The sequence below is a fragment of the Protopterus annectens genome, chromosome 3.part1 (genome assembly GCF_019279795.1).
Source record: "Protopterus annectens isolate FY-2018-M chromosome 3.part1, PAN1.0, whole genome shotgun sequence".
Classification (NCBI taxonomy): domain Eukaryota; kingdom Metazoa; phylum Chordata; order Ceratodontiformes; family Protopteridae; genus Protopterus; species Protopterus annectens.
This window is the reverse complement of record NC_056732.1, coordinates 1,509,465,951-1,509,487,992: the sequence shown is the minus strand read 5'-3', so window position 1 is coordinate 1,509,487,992 and position 22,042 is coordinate 1,509,465,951. Positions and strand designations below refer to the sequence as shown.

The window sequence follows — 22,042 nt, the reverse complement described above, 5'->3', positions numbered from 1 at the left end:
TGCCTCACCTACCTTCTGCAGTGTTTTTTTAATCCTCTGCCATTTCTCCCTTTGTTTCTTTAATCACCTCAAGTAATACGTAAACCATCTTCTACTTTCAGAAAAGGCAAGCCTAGTTAATTTACTAGCCAGCCAGCCATAGTGACCCCTTTCCAATTTCTCCGTCTGTCTGTCATGGCTGATCTAGCCCAGGAAATCCCCATTCCCTTTTATTTAAACAGATGTTCGTTTCCCTCTAAACTCTTCCTTTTTTCATTAGTCCCTCCCATCTATTACTAGCATAGTGCTACTCGTGCTTATTTCTTCAAACGAGTCGTGAACTTTTCTTATTTCTCAAGCCAAGGGTCAACTGTCTATCTCAGATTCCTAGCTTCTGTTTTTTTAAATTAGGAATCTGCTGTCTAAATGGCTTGAATTTAAATTCTACAGTATATCCATCTGCTTGCACCTTTTAACTAACCACAACTACTCTCTACAGTTTCATTTTTTCCAGCTGTGTCCATCTCTAACTCCCTTCTTCCCTTTTAAACACACTGCCTAACTTTCTTTTTCCCTTTTAACTGAACAGACTGCCTTTCAAAGTTAATCTACAAGTGCATATTATACCCATGTATGCCCTAGCTATGCCAGTTACCTCTCCCTACCATTTCTTATTAATTGAGCTTCATTGTATGCCTGTCCTTACTCCCTCCTCCTACTGTAAAACAACTGATTTAACTGTTTTAACAATTTATGTAAGACTATTAGACGTTTTACACATCACTGTTACCGTGTAAGTAATCAAAATCAAAATGTTTCTTTAGCTTCTGTTTAAAACAATCACTCATACATTGCAAAACAATTAATTCCTTACTTAACACACTTTCACAATTTCCACAGTTACATTTTTTCATGTGTCTTAGTTTCTTAAAAAAAAATCTTGGACTTCTGTGAAAATCTCTCTTTGGGTACATGTGCACATTTTACTCTTCCTTAGGGTCCCAGCTCTGTCACACTCTAGCTCTTCTGTTCTGCTGAGATCTTTGAATGATTTTTATGGGTCTGTGTATATCTTAATGCCATAAGGGTAAAATACCCAAAAATGCAAGTTACAAAAGTTGAAACCAGAGATTCAGTAACTTGCATTTTAAAGCAGGGAATGAATACATTCCAGCTTGCCAGTCTGGCCAGATTAATTGTCTGCAAAGATTCTGGATTCACCAATCTTCAGAACTATTTCTTTCTTTTGTAAACTTGACTAGAATGTCTTCTGTCAATAGGTAGGATAGTAATTTGACAACAATTGGTCTTGGATGTTTCACTGGTCTCACTTCTGGGACGTTTACCCTGTGCACTTTATCTCCTGTAAGAGGATTCCTGTCCATTGACAGATACAGTCTGAAAAGAAATTCTTAAAGTTCTTCCCCTACAGTCTTCTAATTTGATTGACGTGTGAGAGATCACATTTTCTCTCTTGTTCAGCCAGGGTTTTCTTAATCTTCCTGAAGTCTGGGAAAGATTAGAATCCATCAGTGTGTTTAAAGTTTCTTTAATTTCATTAATTTTTAGTTACTATGATATAGACTGTCAGTGTTCCACTTAACCTTGAAAATCTGTGTGTGTCTGATCTTTTTTCCATTCTGTTATTGTTATGGTTCCCTTCAGCTGTTTCTGCCATATTCCAAGCTATTTCTTAGTTTCTCCATTCAGTACCAAATCCAACTTTTTTTCCCTTCTGCTCAGTTTTCTGGGAGATGTGCTTCATTGCAACATTGATTAATTAGCACTTTTAGACAATGAATTTTTGTAATGTAACTATCCATCAGTGCAGAGGTACCAAAGTAGCTGCTCACTATATTGTCAACATACCGGAAGTCCAAAAATTATTAATGGTAGTAAAACAGATAAGTCCTATTCCACTTCTTTTTTGCTTTCAATGTTTTTCCTCAAAGCCCAACCTTGTCCATACATGTTCCTAGTTAATCTTACCCATATCAGCTCCCAATTCCCCACATGCTGTGAGCTGGGCATCTTTACCAAACCATATCATACTCCTAGCCTTAAGTGGGATTACTCTTTCTTCTATAATCCCTCAGCAGCACTGCCCAGGTCAGTGAGCAGTGGGCTAGGTGGAGACAATTTTTTTCACTCACACAAGCATGAGATGCTTCCAGAAGGATCTGCCCCTGTTAAGCTCTTGACAGACAGAGTCTTAGGTCTCCATCAGGGATTCTGCTAGCAAAACTATTCCATTCAGCAACCTCTCCTAGGAGAAGTAAGCAAGGGAACGCCTCACTACTATTCCTCCCCCACCCAGACCAATCGTCTGGCACATGGACTAATTGATCTTGGCTCATCAGGTGGGCACAGTGCTAAGGTCACTTACCTCTTTTTTAACACCAAATTACTGCACAAAAGGGTTCTTTGTTACTTATGTATACTACATAGCTGGTGAAAGCCTCATACTTCACCTGCCAATTAACCAGCCAAGTATAAAGAAATCACTTACACCAACTACTGCAGTTAAATCCCCCTGGACATTTAAAGACATTCAGTTGCTTCCTGCTATTTTTAACTTTCTTGAACATGAGAATGACATCAATTTGCTTCACAGGTTACTGTCAAGTTGTACATGGATAAATATTTCTCATGTAGTACTAAATTAAATCTACATAACAGTAAGTGCTCAAAGAAACTACAATTCTTAATTTGATTTTACTAATACTTTAGTACCTTTCTCTTCTGGTGACTTGGGCTCTGGTATCAGCAGTTTAAGGTCCTGTTCTTCTCGCTTTCTAAGCAGCTCTCGCTGGAAATGTGCTATGGACCTCAGCAGTTCATCACCCTGCACTTCAGAAGGTGGAATAACAATGCTGCAATCCAGAAACTCATTGATGGCATTCAGTAAATCATGCCGGTTATCGGCAAGGTAGGCAGCCTGGTGAAAATGCTGTGAAGTGGACAGAAAAACAATTTTCTGAGAAACTGACAATAAATATATAAATCAACAGTTATCAATCTGACAAGTCTGGATATAGTCAACAAATAAGGATTATCATCAGGATGAAGGAAATGAGAAGACATCTACACTGAGGAATGGACACCAGATTCTGACATTCATCACATTGCTCACCACGTTAAAGAGCATCTTTCGCACATACAATCACACTCCTCTCTACTGCAGATAAAAAATTCATTTAATCATAGTGGTCTGTGCAGTCCACTCAGTATTTCAGGTGATCTCACTGTGGACTGCTGCCAACACATCTACAGCATTCCTGAAATGCAGCTTTTAAAAACCGACAAAATGCCAACAGCAATGTCAAAGTGACAAATCTAAGTGCAACAGCTGGGAGGAGATTATCGATAACCCTAGCTGCTTTGCTAGGGATGGCCTGCACCTCTCTCCTCATGGTTTCCTTATACTGACCAGGACCTTTTCCTCTCCCCATAGTGACTTTTTATGCAAAGTCAGTCTTCCCCAATTGCCTACATAGCTAATCAAAACCACGTAAAGATAGCACTGCTCAACAACAGAAGCCTGAGCAAGAAACTTCACTCTTTACAGGGTTCCTTAACGCATGAAAAATACAGATGTTTGTGTAGTCACTGAAACAGTTTCAGAACAGCAAGAACAACCCCCAAAGACAAGATTTCAGTTACTACCACTCTTAGACCCTAACTGGAAAAATTACACTGTTACTGGAGGGGGAATGTCTGCCCAAATCCAGGCTATTAATCCAAGATAATGACCTGGAACTTCTCAACAGCCTTTTTATCATAGTAAGCAGAGCTATACCACATCATACCCAACTACCATACCCCCTCCATACCACCTGCTGCCCATGAGGCAAATCTAAACAAACTGACATCGCTCTCTAATAAGCCTAATACTATTTTGTTGCTAGACTAAAACTCTGCCTCCATTAACTGGGAAAACTACACCCACCGCAAATACACAAAAAGATTCCTGGACTTCATTACTGCCAGCTCCTTAGAAAAATTGGTTCAAGTCTCAACTACAGGATCACAACTATTGGACCATGTTCTCACTAATACTGCCACCCTAGTTCAATGCTTACAGTTGCCACTTCACTGGTCAAATGTGGCCACCGTTTGGTAACACTTACCATTACAGTAAAATCTTATCACAAAACTCTTGCGAATTTAGAGACTACTGTCAGGGAAGCCTAATCCAAACTAACTGATGACCTGATGAAATGTAAGTGCTCTCCTCAATGACACTATCTCACATACTGCCACATTTGTGGATATATCCATGTCTACTTCAAAGCATGCATCAAGGCATCTGTCCCCATAAGACCCAAACACAATGCCAAATTCAGGAATAAACCACTATGGTGGTGGAACCCAGTATAAAACTATACAGTAACAGGAAGAAACTCAAACTGTAAAACCAAATTTGATACCCCCATCCTCTACAGATGAGCTCAAAGAAAACAAAGACCTCAAATAAAATAAAATCCTCCAAATGAAATATGTATTGAGAATGCTACCTTTGTTAAGAACAACCTCAAATAGTTCATCAGCTTTGACAGAAACTTTAGAGGTAACTCTCATTAATGCTCAGAGCTAATACACAGCACCACCACTTGCCTGTCCTCTGAGGACACAGCCAACCTATATAGTGGACAAATTCATCTATAACTTTACTCCTATATCTCCTGCTCTAACTCTCCCAGACTTAAAAGTACACCCACACAATCCCCTCTGCAGATGGGGATCCAGAATGCTCTCTTCAAAGTCAGAAACACTTGCTCCATGGCTCCTGATAATGCTCCAGGGTATCTTCTTGTCAGCACCAGACACTGTCTGGAAGACTCACTACTAAACTTATTCAGCCTCAGCCTCTCAATTGCATTCATGCCAGAGGAATGGAGAAATGTAGTAGTCATCCCACTCCAAAAGAGGGGAATCTAATACTGATCCAGGAAACAATACATCTATAAACCTCAACAGCCTTATCTAAAAAAAAAACAACTGAAAGCATTGCTATGGAATTTGTTAACAAGAACAATGGCAATCTGCAAGCCCAGAACCTAGGCCAGACCCGATCTGTTAAAGGCAGATCCCGCCTCCAGAATCTGTTGGGCTTCTGTGAACATATCATTAATGCATTACAGTTGAACAAATTGGTCGACATTAACTACTTGGACCTGGCCAAGACATTTGATACCATTCATTATTTTGGCATTGTTGACAACTAATCAAACTAAATGCAAACCCCTATGTTACCCACTGAATAGCAAATTAGCTAACTAACAGAATCCAATCTATTAGTGTGGGAGGCATGTTCTGTTAGAAAAGTAGTAGTTACCAGTGGTCCTAGGCCCACTTCTTTTTGGTATTCACTTCTGTGATATGAAAGCTGACATCAAAGGTTTGTGGCTGTCCAGAAGCTGTCATTAACTCATCTGCCATCCAAATTCTTCAGGCGGGACTAATCTGTACCAAATAAGTGGTGCCTGGACCACAGCCCAAAACTAAATGCCAAGAAATGGAGCAGTGTGTCCTTGAGCAAAACTGGGCACCCATGGCCTACCACATAAGTGACAACCCCTTTGAAAGTTACCTCAACCATTAGGGACCTGGGCACGTTTGTTGACAATGGACAATAGTTTTATCATCTTATATCTGCCACTGTTCAGAAATCCTTTTACCTTGCCAGAATAATAACCAGGGGTATTTCTTCCAGCTCTAAGGACATTATCACTCTCGACTCCCTGCTCATCAGGCCCTAAACAGAGTATAAATAGCCCCTTTGGTATGTACCTGTCTAATCCTATAACTCACCCTGAGAGAGACTGCAGGTTTCTCACCAAGACAGTCAAATGCATGTCTTATTTGAGATGCCCTCTTTTATAGAATAGACCATTTCGTTATAAAGCAAGGTAGCTTCTGGACCTCCAACTGTAACCGGAATGAATAGATGGGCAATTTTAAATACACCCTGGGTCTGGCCTCACAAACCCTCCTTGAAAGGTCGAAATGAAGTACAAAATCAGTACTATCAATGGGTACCTGAAATTCTGGATATTGTGGCTAAGCTACTAATGTTTCTTTGGATCACCATCCTAGCACTGACTTATGAACCTGTGAAATGGAAACTCCCCTCTATTTCACAGATTTAGTTTGCTCAAATCTAAGTCTGGCCCAAAATCCTTGCTCTTTGGTACCGAAAAGAATCTTGAGTAAACCCCAGAAATTCGTTGGTCTGGTGGGACCTCTTGGATGACTATTTTCAAGCAGCTTCTGAATTTCTATGGCTGTCTGCTGTCGCTGACAGGGTGGAACACCCAGGAGATGTTTGGGATTGAAATGTGAAATTTTTAACAATAGAATATTACAGCCTCTTGATAGGACTCAACACCCATGTGTTGACAGGGACCTGGTTCTCTGGTCTGCCAATGCCACTGGGGCAGCATCCATTGTAGTTATACCCTGTCGCCGTGCCATGGGGAGAACCTTCATGAGGAGGATCCTGGAAAGACTGCTGCAACTTCCTAAAAAAGTCGTTTGCCCACTCCTAGAGAAAGTGTCTTTAATCTTAGGACTGAAGAGTGAGGAGCCATCAAAGGAGGTGTTGATAAAGGATGCCTTGAAGCAGTTTGCAAAGTTACACAACCTAATCTAAATATGGTGACGCATAGCAATGCAGGTGCCAGCAGCTCAGGATGTTCCACTGGCCACAATGGAAATGAGCTTCATAGAAACATTGGCAGTAGACTGAAGAGTAAACAACTGAGTCTCCAGTCTCTTCTGGGCCTCCAGGGACCGCTGTGTCTTGATATTACTTGACATTTCTGATACTATATCGCATTGAGCAAGTGAAAAAGATAGTTATGAGCCCTCAAAGTAAATGTAGCTGAGGCATAACAGCACTTCCCCAAATTGTCCAACACCTGAGATTCACTATTTGAGGAATGCAGTTCTGCTCTGAAATGTCTTTTTTACTGGTGGCGGCCACCTTGACAGCTGGACCCTTACTCCAAGGAGGCTGATCCTTGCAAGGGGTGAAAATTTTATCCGGCTTCTTGGGGGACTGTTTCCATCACATCAAGTTCTTTCCACGCCCTCTGAGACACCAGATCAATAATTACGTCAGGAAGGAGAATCACCCAGAGCACTGACAGGCTTACTCTAAAGGCCGCCAAGAAAATCTAACTCCTTTGGAGAAGGGGCTTCAGTGGTCAAACCCCTGGAAAGCAAAGATGCTCCAAAAGATCACCAGAGGGAGGCATTATCTCACAGAGACATAGGGGACCCCTCTCCTTCCTCGAGGGAGTCCAAGTGCTTCCTTTTGCACAGCCTCTTACCAGAAACTCCTTTTGCACCACCTCTTACAGGAAACTTCCTGCTTCAGAGAGTCTGTGGGAAATGGAAAGAGGCAGGGGCCCCAGCCAGAGGAACAGATTGGAGACCAGCAGGAGTAAACTGTCCCAAATCAAAATGATGAGCAGTTGCAGGCACAGATGTGAGGGAGGAGGCACCGGCTGTAACTGACTAATCCTTCTTACTTGAGAAAAACCTCTCCATGACATCAAAGGTGGAGGCAGCAGCTGGCCAACTGAAACAGATGATCCTGGGATCCTAGGAACAAATGGAAGTGTCAGAAACCAGGGGGAACTCTGCCACAACACTAAGACAGGTGCAGAGCTATTGAAAGCGGATGCCTGGAGCAGAAGGGATGAGCCTGAAGCAGGAATAGTCTAACCTGACAGGAGAAGCTTGCTTTGAAACGTCAGCTCAGAGGCCCACTTGGCTCAGACACACCTGGAGTTAGGGAAGCTAAGACCATGGTTGGGGTCAGAGCAGAAATTGCCCATGCTGTCAGATCAGACCACACAGAAAACAACACAATCAGCCCTGATAACCTCAGACTCCAAGGGGCCTGAGGGAGGAAGCCAAGGTTCCCGGGAGGGAGCCTAGAGCCAAAGGGATAAGGTCTAACTGCATGAAGGACCTAATTAGCTGCTCCACATTTGATGCTTTTAGATAGTCCACCAACCCTAACGACTGAGTAAACAAAGCCACCGATGAAGACTTAGAGGTTTCATTTAGGTGGCAAGGGATCTGCTGCTCGAGGTCAAACAAAAGAAGCCCTGACCCAGGGCAGAGAAAGGGAAGACTTTGGTGAGAACTCCAGTGAGGTGGAGGGTGAAGAGGGAAGCCATTCGCCCTGAGGGAGCCCCCTTGAACAAAAATGGACTGGTAATACTAACAGCTGGAGATGGAGCCTGAGGTGGGCACTGAAGGCGATTGGGTCTGAGGAGTCATTGCCGATACTGGTGCTGAGGTCGTCAGGGAACCCAAAGTCTTGGGACTTTCGGATCAGACGGTTCAGGAGGAGGCACTGGAGCTGATGAGGGGCAGACTTCTTATGATTCCCTTTAGCTGGTTTATGGTCCTTCAGGTTAAAGGGAAGAAGCAGATGAAGAAGTGCTGGCTGGAAGGATGCCCTTGAGAACCAGCTTGGTCCTCCTCTCGTTGACAGCACGAGTATTAAAACCCTCACAAATGGAGTAAAAGGTCTCCTGATGAGTCACCCTCAGGCAATAAATGCACCACTTAACACACTACAAGAAAAATCACTCACTAAACTACCCAATACTACTATCGGCACTACTACCAATGTGATTCAAGGGGTTGCATCCGTGGATCAGACCAATTGCAAACATGCTCTATCCAAGTGACAAGGGGTTTCTCTGGGCTAATTTAACTATCCCAAGTCACCTCTTAAAGGTAGTTGCAGCTCTATCAAACCCTTCATGTGTAGCAGTTGGGGATGGCCAAAAAAGCTAAAATCTCTCTAATCAAGGGAAAAGACATGATATGAAGGAACCACATCACAAAAACAAACACGTTTCCAGAAAGGTGCAACAGTTGTCTGCTCTCATATTCTTTTGGCTTTGGCTGTGCCCGGATGCTCCTACTGATCTGCACTTAGGATATATTCAACTACAGATATTCTCCAAGAGGTAGAAAAGAACAGAAGCTCCTTTCTCAAGTGTCTATCTGTGGCTTACGGTAGGACTTGGGTTATACTCCCCTCGCATGTTGCAGAGATAGTACTGCTGCAGGGCTTGGCTTATGATTTAGAGGCCACATGAACACACAGATGGTTTCTGATGCATCAGGCATCAAAACTAAAAACATTTCCATGATATCAAACTGTGCAAGCAGCAGAAAAGGGCAGGTGGAATCAGGGGATCGCCATGCCTTCCTAGTAAAGTACAGCTGTATAAGAACTTACAAAAACAGTAGTTGTCCTATGGCTCACTGTTGCAGTATTCTAATACTGCTGGGATTTCTCACAGAGGTAGCATGATTTCTGGCTGGGTTTCCAAAACCAAACCTTTTCATATACTCTACATCTGGCGTATGTCCTAAGCCTGTAGGCACAGGGGTACATAAGTGAACATAGAAGCGCAAGATCTTCAGACTAAGCCAAGAGACCCTGGAGAAGTCTGAGAAACTACAACAAGGAAGAAACTGCTCCCACTCAGTCGATGGGATGCACAGAGATAAATACCAACAGGGGAGGGGGGAGTAGGGACGGGTGTAATACTATAACTGTGATCAGTAGGACATCTACTGTTAAGTTCTTAGAGAACCGTGAAAAACGGCTGCCAGCGTACAGGGTGCATATTCAAAGTAGTTTTTATTGCATAAAATTACACAAGCGCTTTCACCCTAACTTAATTGTAGGGCTTTTTCAAGTGTTAAAACAGTATCACTGTCTGTTAGCACACATTTAAAATCACAGAATGTAATCATTCAAAAATAAAAGTAAAACACATTAATTAAAGTGGACATTAATGTGTTTTACTTTTATTTTTGAATGATTACATTCTGTGATTTTAAATGTGTGCTTTCACTTTAAATTTAACATGTCTTTTTTGGCGCCATTTTTTGAACTCAGGTATTTAAAGATTGCTAACAGACAGTGATACTGTTTTAACACTTGAAAAAGCCCTACAATTAAGTTAGGGTGAAAGCGCTTGTGTAATAAAAACTACTTTGGATATACACCCTGTATGCTGACACAGCCGTTTTTTTGGATTTTGGTTTAGACTTTACGGTTTGTTTTTCCACTTATTTTATTCTTAGAGAACCGTACTATATCCTTCCTTAAATCACCTCTGCAGTATTACAATACTGTTGGGTGATTCCCACAGTTTAAAAGTAGTCAAGGGTGGATAGACTGGGGACAGGAGAGCTGTCTATTAATCTAAGGAGTATGGCTCAAATAAACAAAGCCCTTGATCTAGAAAAAGCATCTACTCTGCAGTGTTTAGTGAAGGGCATGTACAGAAGACCAGGTGGCTGCTTCCAGAATGGCTCTGAAGTTAATGGCCTTGAAGAAGGCACAAGAGGACACTGCTCTGGTGGGATGTGTTTTTACAAAGAGGGATTTGCTCTGGTAGGAATAACCAAAAAGAGATGGATTTTGACATCCAACTGGAAATTGTTTGTTTGCAGAACAGGTTGCCCAAGTTGCCTTTCGAAAAAAAAAACGAAAAACTGATCTGTTATTCTAATGTCTATACTAGTCTAGCAAGATAAATCTTAGCGGTCTGCACAGATCTCGTGAGTGCAGAAGTCTTTCACCTATGTTATATGGGTTTGTAAAGAAGGTAGGTAAATGTATACCCTTACTGAGACACAATTCATTGACCAACTTGGGCACAAAAGAAAGGTTAAGTCTGAGAAAGACCCTATACGTACGGAAGATATGGAAAGGAGGGGAAGCCATAAGGGCTTGAAGATCAGAAACTTTCCTGGCACATGTAAGGGCCACCAGTGAAACAGTTTTCCAAATACAACATTTTAGGGAGGCAGAAGCCATTGGTTCAAAGGGTGGTAGGATTATGTTTTTACAAGATGTAGCTGAGATCCTGGGTAAGGATAGCCCTCTTAGGTGGATTCAAGTGAAGGATGCCCTTTAGGAACTACTTAACTTCAATTCTTGAGAGCAAGAGGGAAATTAACTGGCAAGCAGACATAAATGGCAGACAGGCTAGTCTGTTTTGAGTAGCTCACACAAGAAGGACAGATTGCTGAAACCCCCATCTAGAAAGGGTTCTCATTCTATTGATGACAAGACAGAAACACTTTTTCATTTGAAGATACAAGAGAATCTGCTAGTACACTGTCATTGGATGGAATGCATACAGCCTGTATGGACAGATCTGCCCTTATAGTTTGATCCGATGCCAGAAGAAATAGCCTACATAGTTGGCAAGACTTTAAACCCACACTTGTTGATATATCACATCACTGTGGTGTTGTCTATGAAAATCCTGGGAGATCCTGAGGTCCATAAATTAAAAAAAAAACACATGAAGGGTTTGAATGACAGCCCTCAGTCCTTCCACACTAAGGTGTTCCTTCCTCGGTTTTGGAGACTACTCACTCTAAACAGAAGAGCCTACCCAGGTCTCCCAAACCAGGTCTGTTGCATCTATATGGAGTTCCTGGATGGGAGTAACTGGATGAAATGAAAGAGGTCAGATTTAGCTGGATTTGAGCATTCCACTGCATTAATTCTTTGTTCAGAAAGGGTAGAAGGATTTAGCTGAGACCAAAGAGATTTCAGGTACCACTGGATCTTTCTCATGCATAGCTTGGCAAAAAAAAAAAAAAAAAACGCCACAAGAATGGTTGCTGCCATGCAACCCAGGGTTCTTAGAATCTCCCTTGGAAACTTAAGGGGGAGTAGGGACTGAACTTCCCCTAGGGAAGAAAGGCTGTCAAGCTGAGTATCCAGTCTGCAACTCAGGAAAACTAGATCCCATGAGGGATTCAGAGAATATTTTGAGAGGATGAGGGTGAAACCCAGTCTCTTTACATCTCAGGTTCACAATTTCACTCCTAGACATAAGGTAGCCTGTATTAGAAGACTGTGCAGTATGGAGAAAATTTGAATTCCCTGAGTTCTGCAAGAAGTGACATCTAGGGAAAGGCATTCTGTGAAAACCCTGGGAGCAGTAGATAAATCATTAAAGCAGGGAACTCAAAGTGTAATGAACAAGCATAAGACCTGAAGAATTTTCTGCAGATGAGATGAACTGGAATGTGGAGATAGATATGAATCCTTCAATTCTAGGGAGACCAGAAAGGCTTGAGGAAGGATGAAGGGAAGAAGAGTTTGCAGGGAGAGCATCTTGAAAGACTGCACCTCCAAAAGTGTTGAGGTGGGACAGGTCAGAATTGGTCTACAAGTGCTTGTGTGGGACTGAGACTATATGGTGCCCTGATCAAGAGCAGACCCTGTACGACACCGGGAAGAAGGTGGATTTGCTTGGGAAGAATACTTCACAGGCATAGGACTTTCTAAAACATCTTGTAACCTTGTTGAATGACAGACAAAATCCATTTGTCTGCAGTGCTGAAATCCCACACTGGAAGAGACAAAGTTAACGTTTCTGACAAAGGAAATTTGCGGACCAAGTGAGGGAGGGAGACAGCAGACACTCAGGTTGACTTGTCTGGAAACGGAGGTAATTCAGACTTGGAGTCTCTGGTAAGTTAGTCTGTAGATTTTAATGTCCTACATCCACTTATGTACCCCTAAGTCCATGGGATTAGGTCATATGAGGGATGTATAAGCACATGAGAGTTTTTGGCTTTGGTACTCTGGCTGGATGTCAGGTTGTTTTGTTAAGATAACCTAAAAGTACTGGAATATTACAACAGCGATCTAAAGAAGGACAGCATGATGTCACACATCACACCTTGGCATATGGTGAGCCTGCCCTCAGTCTCAGGGTTTGCAAAGCTGACCAGCCAAGCTGACTACAAGAAAGGATCATCTGAGGAAGGTCTCCACTGTTATACTGACAGTTTCACTGTGACAATTTTTAGAGTGTTTGGGCTTGGCTAACAAACGCATCTGCCCATTTACATAAAAGTACAACAAATTGACAGATGCATACAAACGAGCTTGGTTTCTGCTTTAACAGGTCGACTTTCAATTACTCAAATTCACTAGGCCATTTCCTGTACTTGCCTTTCCTCCAGCTTACAGTCATGGACAGACAAAATCCAACTCCCCCCAATCAGAAGATATAAAGCAAGATCCAGCTCTAGATGGGATACGATTTTATCATAAAGCAGAAATACATGCATACCCAAGGACAACTTAGCATTGCCAGTAATCATATCATCATGTCTCTGACCTATGGGACGAAAAAGAAACCTATGCAAACTACAAATAGGCAGGTATATCCAACACAGTCTCAAACCAGGGGTCCACATAGTGAGATGCAACTGCACCAATTGCTACCACAACACCTTGGTTTTCCATTATTACAAATGGTTACGTCTACAAAAAGAAATGAGCTGGTCAATGGAATTTGATGCGAATAGTTTTTCTTTAGATGATCTATGGATATGGAGAACCATTCTTCAGTCCAAACAATTAATCTACTTTGGTAAAAGAGCTCATGCAATGTAAAAGATTGAATAAATACATTTGTAATGTCTAGACACATCCAGTCTAAGATATCATGTCATCTTTGTCGTTCTGTATTCCCTATTTGGTCATGATGAATAATGTAATGTTAATATTTTTGTTTGTCAGTTAGCAAATGGAAGGAAATGCGCACAAACAGCTTATCGTTAAAGTGTAGCTATCATTTCTAAGTCTTTTGGATTAAGCACTTGGGCTTCAGACCAGTTGTTTTACATTAGGAAGGTTTGTGGCCTGCACTGTGGTGGCAGGACAGGTAGCTTACATCCTTCTAAGTTGGGAACTGCTGATTGAGGGCTCAGTGTCTGTTATTCTAAAAGTGTATTAGTTCTGGTTTAAGCACTTGGGCTTCAGGCCAGTTATTTTTACATTAAGAAGGATCGCGATCTGCACTCTTGTGGGACGAGAGGCTGGACTCTGCCCTTCTGAGCTGGGAATTTCTGGTTAAAGGCTTATAGTGCCTGCATATTCTAACTGTTTCTTACTGAAATTGGTACACCTTGTTTGCTGTAGCATAGACTAGATCCAGGCCTGCTGAATTTAGCTTTGTTTGTATGCTTGTTGTTTGTTTATTTCCCTGAAACGCTAATTCCACCTAAAACGCGGCCTTTTAGCACTTCTGTGAATCCCTAGTGATATCTGGATTGCTTACTGTACTTATTTCCTTGTTTCACTTGAAAGAAAGTTACTGTTTGTCGTTTTTGCATTTAAGTTACCTGTAACACATTGCATTTAAGTTACCTGGCACTTGCTCACTAAAGCAATTATACAAGTCAGCTCTAAAAAATTAAAAGCACTACACCCTCACAAACTCCCCTTGAGTACCTTGTTCCCTACTGGCCCTTTATTTCAATTATAAAGGAATTCCCAATACTATTCTAGCATGTCCAAAGGTCAGTTGTCAATCTCCTCTCCGGTCCAGCTGGTGTATCTGGGAATCTTGAGGCAATGTTACAACTGCCTCATGTACACAGACAACCTCTCCTCCTCCCAACAAATTCCAACACATGTGAGAGATGCAACCATATAGCCAAACTGGAGGCTAAGCTCTCTCAACTCAGTACTGGCATAACCAGTCAGGAGGAGAAGGAAACCACACTCACTACAATTCCAGTCTCACATAGACCTACCACGACAACAAACCAAACACATAAACACACAAAAACATACTCGGAGGCTCTAAATAAAAATCTGCCTAAGCAGCAGAGACCTCCAAAGCAGACACCCAAGCAACCGCTACCCCAAAACAAAACACGTGCAACACATAGCTCACAAAGCCAGTGTGCCGAACAGTCACAGCCCTTAAGGCTAAACAACACACCTGATACACTTGTAATAGGTGACTATCGTCAGGCACACTGACATTCCGCTCACCAGGCTGAACAAGGAGAAGGTCACGGTGAGCTGCCTGTCGGGCGCTAGGATCTGCCACATAACACAAGCACTCAGGTCACGCCAAGGCAAGTACAAATATGACTCAGTCATTGTCCATGCTGGTGTGAATGACCTGAAACGTACCTCCCTGGACTACATGAAAAGAGACATAGAGGAGCTCTCTGAGCATGTAGCCCAGGCCGGTATGACCCTGACCTTGAGTAGCATCTTACCCTCACCAAGAATGATGCCACAATATGAAGGCAAGATGATCAATTTCAACAATTGGCTTAAGTATTGGTGTCATTCAAAGGGGATCCAATGCCTGTCAGCCTGGGATGACATGCTCGACAAGCCACGATGCTTCGCTAGGGACGGCTTGCACCTGTCACCCCTGGGCTTTCGGATATTGGCAAAGACTCTTGCTACCCCCACAGTGCCTTTTTTAGGCAAGGCTCAAAAGACAAACCCACCTCCATTGGTATCACAAGGGATAAGAAACTAAGAGTAATGCTACTCAACGCCAGAAGTCTAAACCTCAAGATGCACGCACTCAAAACTCTCCTTAGCATGGAGAACATCGATATCTGTGCAGTAACAGAAACCTGGTTCAAGGCTCCCGAGAGCACCCCAGCACTACCAGGTTATACCTCATACCATGATTTTCCGCCCCAAAACTTGGACCGAACCACAAAAGGAGGGGGAGTATCAATATTCGTCAAAGATACCCACACCTCCAGGTTGGTGGCACAGCACGAAGCATCAGAGACTATCCATGTACAACTAACAGTGGGTAAAACTGCCTTCCAGTTTATAGCCTGCTACAGACCACCCTCCCAAACACAGGAAATATGAAGGTCTCTCCAAACACCATTATACTGGGCGACTTAAACTACCCAAACATAGACTGGGAGCATTACTCTAGCTCCAACACCCTAGCCCAAAGGTTCCTAGAATTTATAAACTCAAATGCTATGGAACAACTTGTTACCACTCCCACAAGAGGGGAAAACATACTGGACCTGATCATCACCAACATGGGGACACTATGCTCCAGACCAGAAGTGTATCCCTCACTGTAAGATCAGACCATAAACTAATCTCACTGGATATTCACATCCCGACCCCACCCCCTGCCCAGAAAACCACAGTGAAAAACTTCTCTAAAGCAAATTTCACACGCCTCAAAACCGAGGAGGAATCCTTCAAAGCCCTCGGGCCTGTGGAAAATACGGCCCAGACCGCAGAATCCTTTATAAACGCATTCTATGAACACCTTCAGGAATGCATGGATCATGCAATCCCAAATAAAACCAAGACCCAATCCTCCAAAGGCAGACGTCCTGTCTGGTGGACCCCAGCCATAAACAAACTATACAATAGAAGGAGGAAGCTACTACATGATAGAGCAAAATCCCAAAAGGGAAGGCATCTCTGATCAGTATTAGCAAAAACTACAGGCACTCATAAAATCGTCTAAGGCCAGCTTGAGAGAAAAATTGCACAGGACACTAAGGATAATCACAAGGCTTTCTTTAGTTATGTTAGGAACCTGGGTGGGAATTCCCAGATATGCTCAGAACTAGTCCAAAATGACAAAAAATACACCGAGCCCACAGACATTGCCAACATCCTAGCTGACAGGTTCAGTGCAAACTCCCCCCTCCCCACCAAAAGGGCAAATATCTATCCCAGCAGAGTGCTGCCCCCGGCATCTCAGGTGCTCAGGTAAGAGCCGCCCTCTCCAAAGCAAAAACACAGCATCAATGGGACCAGATGGTGTCCCGGCTCGTCCTACATGAACTCCAAGAAGAGCTAAACCCAAACATAAAACTACTGTTCAATCTTAGCCTTACTACAGGATATGTACCCAAAGAGTGGCGTACAGCAACAGTGGTCCCTCTCCACAAAGGTGGTGCCTCAAAGGATCCTGGAAACTATCGCCCCATAAGCCTGACTAGCTTGGTCTGCAAAGCTATGGAAAGGATCATCATGGACCTCATAAATAAAGATATTGGGGACCTACAGACACTGGATCCTACCCAGTTTGGCTTTGTTAAGGGCAGATCCTGCCTCTTAAACCTGGTCGATTTCTTTGAAACAGTCACCAAGGCCATTGACGAGGGGAAGGTGGTCCACACAGCCTACCTGGACCTCGCAAAAGCCTTCGATACAATACCCCACTCGGGCATTATAGATAAGCTCACCAGCTTAAATATAAACCCCTATGTCACTAGATGGGTTGCAAACTGGCTCAAGGACAGAACCCACATGGTTAGAATTGCTGGAGCCATGTCAGACTCCAAACCAGTTTTCAAGTGGCGTCCCACAAGGCTCAGTCCTGGGACCTCTCTTGTTCGGTATATATTTCTCGGTGGTACAGGCCAACACGGAAGGACTGTGGCTGACCAAGTTCGCAGATGACTGCAAACTGGGCACCATAATCAACTCTCCAGCCGACACAAGCATCCTCCAAAAGGGCCTCATAGAAACAGATAACTGGTGCCAGAGCCATGGCCTCAAGCTAAACGCCAAAAAGTGTATAGTCATCCCTTTGGCAAAAACAAAGTGCCCACAAATTACCACATAGGTGGTAATCCATTAAGTACAGAAGAAGTCATTAGGGACCTGGGGACCCAAGTTGATAGCAATCTCTCATTTGACAACCACGTGGCCAAAGTGGTTAGAAAAACATTTTATATAGCCCACCTAATCATGAAGGGATTCACATCTAGATCAGGGGAGGTCATAGTGCCTCTTTACTCATCCCTCATCAGGCCCATAATTGAGTACAATGCCCCTTTTGGGATGTACCTTACCAGACACCTGCAGCAACTGGAAAGACCCCAAAAGTACCTCACCAAGAGGATCAAAGGGCTCAAACAGATGCCATATGCTGCCCGGTTAAAGAAACTCCAGCTCTACTCAGTGGCATACCGCCTGCTCAGAGGCAATCTGTGCCTGACGTATAAAGCCATGTTCAACCCGGAATTAATGGACATGCTGCACCTCAGAAAATCCAAATCCCATCGAGCTACGCGCTCGAGAGACTTGAACCTCAGCAGTGAAATAAATAGGACATGCTGGAGGGACAGATTCATAATCCAGAGGCTCCCTTCACTCTGGAATAGAATCCCAGTCCAGGTTAGGCAGAGTCCCACATTGACTCTCTTCAAGAGGAATCTTGATGAGTGGATGGGAGATCGTAGGTTTACCCCGGCTATCACTTCTGTGTCACTGTTAAACAGAGGCACATTATACTAACCTCAAAAAAAGGCATAGCAAAATTAATTTAAAATGGGTGGCGAAAGCCAAACACACTCTGGCTAGGCTTATAAATGCCCTAGGGCAGATAGCCTAGTGTGAACCTATGAACCTATGTATGCAGTCTGGAAGAGAGAGCACTTATTTACTAGGTTTTCTAAGATAGCTCCTTTGTACTTTCCTTGAGAGGAATGAGATTAAACACTCTCTACAACAAAGACTAAGGGTACAAAGACAAGCTATTACTCAGCTAAATAAATAAATTAATTACAGTCAAGTCTACTAAATGGCGATTTCTATACCAAGGAAGTTAGAGTTTTTAAAAATTGTCCAACAATAAATGTTAGGTCATAAAGGCGATATAACAAAGGTAAATGTTATCTATAACAATAACAGGACAATAACACTTATTACTGTATTTGAGGCTGTTTGTGACATTTTTCCATGTCCTTTTCATGGTTCAATTGCCTGCCAGGAAATCAAGCCACCACTGCCACTGCTCTTAAGTTCTAATCACCAAACAGTCCATGAAGTGGCCATTACACAGGCAGCCATGAGGGAATTTCTTGGTATGGCCTTAACTTTCCACCACTGGCGGCTGACATGGGCATTTAATTCACTATGGGGGCACCCTATGCTCTCACCCTGGCAAGCGCATGCTCCCTTCACACACGCGTAGACACACACACACAGCAGGCTACTAGGTTAACGGCCCTACAGCCTTTTTAAGCCTAGCCATTCATCGCCCAATTTTCCCAATTATCAATGCCCACAGCCTATTATGGTTTTGGTATATACCTGTGCTTTATGGCATCTACAACTGCCCCTGTCCAGAAGGGCCTAAGGTGACAAGCTAGTGGTGAATTTGCTATTTCCCATCCATTGGTCCAAACTGCATTTGAACAGGCTTAGGGAAGACCTCTGTTTCACATGAACTGAGAGACTGTTCCAGAGAAGGGGCAATCTCAAAGATGTACTTGTCCTTCCAACATGTTTCATTTATGTCACAGATGAGATTTAGATCCTTATATCAAGTAATTCTAGTGCTGTTCCTTTTGTGGATGTGTAGCAGATCCATCAGGGCTGGATCAGAGAATGCCTTGTAAGTCAGGCATAGATACCCCTCTGTAGTTTGTGGGTGACTGAGTACAGGGAAAGGGACAGGAAAGTGACTGCTATCTTCACTGATATGGCAGTCCCAAGCCCACATTCCTTGGTCCTGCAGTCAGAGGGAATCATGTAAATGTCTTCTTGCATTGGACCAGTCAGCCATTTGGAACCACAATCTCCCTTACACAGGATTGGCGAGCTGGCACAAACCATTAATTCCCCACTATAATTTGCCTGGCTCTTCCAATACCCAAACCACTAAGAGAACTCATGTCTTCTGGGTCAAAGACAGGGTTTCATCCCTTTATGTCAAAGTCAGGTGATGATGTGGGATTTCGTTAAAGGAGATCATCATCTCCTAAAGGGCATGGAATTCAGATCTACGAGTAATGAAGTATGAATTACAGTAGCTCACAAAGCAACCACCAATTAAGAGAACTTTATATTACAAGTACCAGCATTCAGCCTGAGATTCACTGAAAGTTGTCAGCAGGACTAAAATAGTAAGCTAGGTGGATGGCATTCTCACAGTAACGGGATGATTGCACAGATTTTAATGACGACACATTACTGGCAAGAAATTTCCACATCAGCTAGTGACAGAAAAACATTTCTATGACTATAGTTATCAAAATGTCTAGATATACTTCCCTACCACCTAATCTTAAAAGTGGTAGCTGGAAGTTTACTACAATTTATTACAGTATAACGTATTAGTCTGTATACCAAGTGCAGTATTAGAGTTTACAAATAAACTGCTGTACCTCACTGAGCCACAAGGGCAGCTGAGGATGTCTGCCATCCTTGCTCTTTCAGAACTATTTGGAATAGACTACAACCTGGAAAGATAAAGGATATACACACAATGGCAACAAAGTCTCGATACTTTTACACAAACTGCTTCTGGGAGTGGAGAAGAAGGTATGTGTTCAAGAATGCCATTGTGATTTGGAAGTAAAACTAAACATTTACCCTTACTGGTAACAGCTGTATCTTAGCTATAGCCGAAGATGTCCGCTCAAACAGCTGGAATCATCTTGTCCAGTAACAAGTCCTAAATCACCACCATCCTTCCCCATAGAGGATATGCTTCCCATGTTAACATCCAAATATATTCCTAAATATTTAAGAGTTGGTATACTACACACAGACATATTTATTTTTTTCTATAAAAAATAAAACACTTTTTTTTTTGCTGAATTCACTGATCAAGTTTCTCATTTTCAACAGTCACCAGGTAAGCTCATTTCATTAAAAAGGACCGTCTTGCAACAGAGATGCCCCTTCCAGCACTGCAAAAAAGCAGGTTATCTTTTAAATGTTACTTTCAAAGTTGTGACAATGCACTACCTTGTCTGACATGAGAGTGGAAATGGATCGGCCAATCTCATGGTAATCCATATTGGTAGTGGTGGGGCCCAAAAGTATAAAAAGGAACCGCACGGGAACAGGAACTTCTAAAACAGACTCCAAGTGAACAGCTTCCTGCAGCCTCACAAATGCCATCGTTGGCTGGTCCAAAAATTCCACAGCACCTAAAAAGGATAAGGAAAAAAAAGTTAATTTAACAAGCAGAGAACACCCCTCTCACACATCCTGGTAACAAAAATAGTAGTCACTGAATGTGCAGAGAATTATTTGAATATGTAAGTCAAACAACTAAGATATGGTTACAAAGTATATGAACCGTGGGTAGTAGTGTTACAGTGGTGTTAGCTACCACAGTTTTAAAGCAGATCTTTGTACAAGCGGGCAATCAGCTGGACAGACTCAAGTCTGAATATGGCATTGGCAGTACCTCTGTCATACTATGCTACACCTATGGATCATATGGTCAAAGTAGTAGTTTATGTATAGGATGGTGTGGAGGCTGCATGGACAAGAGGATGACTTGATATAGACAGCAGCAGTAACATAAACATTCTTACCATATCAGATAGTCTACAAGATAATCTCCTTGACGTGTGCTATAAAAGTAATCTCCTTGACGTGTACTATAAGAGTAATCTCCTTGACGTGTACTATAAGAGTAATCTCCTTGATGTGTACTATAAGAGTAATCTCCTTGATGTGTGCTATAAGTGTAATCTCCTTGATGTGTACTATAGCTGGATTCATACACTCCACCAATCAGAGTTTGACATCTTTTTTGAATGTTCCCATGCCTCAGGACAGGCTCACACCTGTGATGATACATACTTTGATTTCACATACCAACTAAATAAGTGTACTCATCCAAAAGCCAGCCAGTTCCCACTAGTGACTTACAATCACATTCTTGCAGATCAAGAAACAATTTTTATTCCACTGCTAACAAGTGATATACTTCTATAGTTTTACTCAATTTACAGGGTACTCCAAAAATGCCATGGCTGACTGGAGTTAAACATATCAGCAGGGTGGCAGAGGGAAAGTGGTTCTGGCATGTTCAAGAAGGCCCTCTTGCAGATCAGCTGAGATGGCAAGAACATACTTATTTTTTAACATCGAGTAACCTTTCTTTATTCTATGTTTGGCGCTTACCAGCACTATGACTATCAACCTTTTCCTCGCATGCTACTGACCCATGTCATGCTCGTTATTAGCACCCCAAATCACACCATGGGAGGAGAGTCTCCTCTTTAAAAAGAGGAATACCATTGGTAATTTGATCTTGTATCCAGGCAATAGAATTGTGAATAAGGTGCCTGCAGGCCATCTTCTACAGTTAGTTTGGATTTTTCAGTCACGCCTCGGCCCCTCCTCTTTTGAATCAGCAGGCATGCACAGTACAATATCTGCTATGCTCAGACCTTATGCAAATGCATGCTTCTACATATT

At 42.6% G+C, this 22,042-nt stretch overlaps 1 protein-coding gene across 4 annotated transcripts in view; it reads right to left on the bottom strand.

Moving 5' to 3' along the window:
* The window catches only part of SLC4A2 (solute carrier family 4 member 2), a 2,370,566-nt gene that overhangs the window by 434,232 nt on the left and 1,914,292 nt on the right, over nucleotides 1-22,042 (bottom strand). For all 4 annotated transcript variants that reach the window (XM_044067584.1, XM_044067586.1, XM_044067587.1 and 1 more), the window contains 2 exons: nucleotides 20,573-20,757; nucleotides 2,713-2,929 (listed from right to left, as the gene is read on the bottom strand). In XM_044067584.1, the coding sequence (XP_043923519.1) occupies nucleotides 2,713-2,929; nucleotides 20,573-20,757 (402 nt within the window). The remainder of the gene's footprint in view (nucleotides 1-2,712; nucleotides 2,930-20,572; nucleotides 20,758-22,042) is intronic.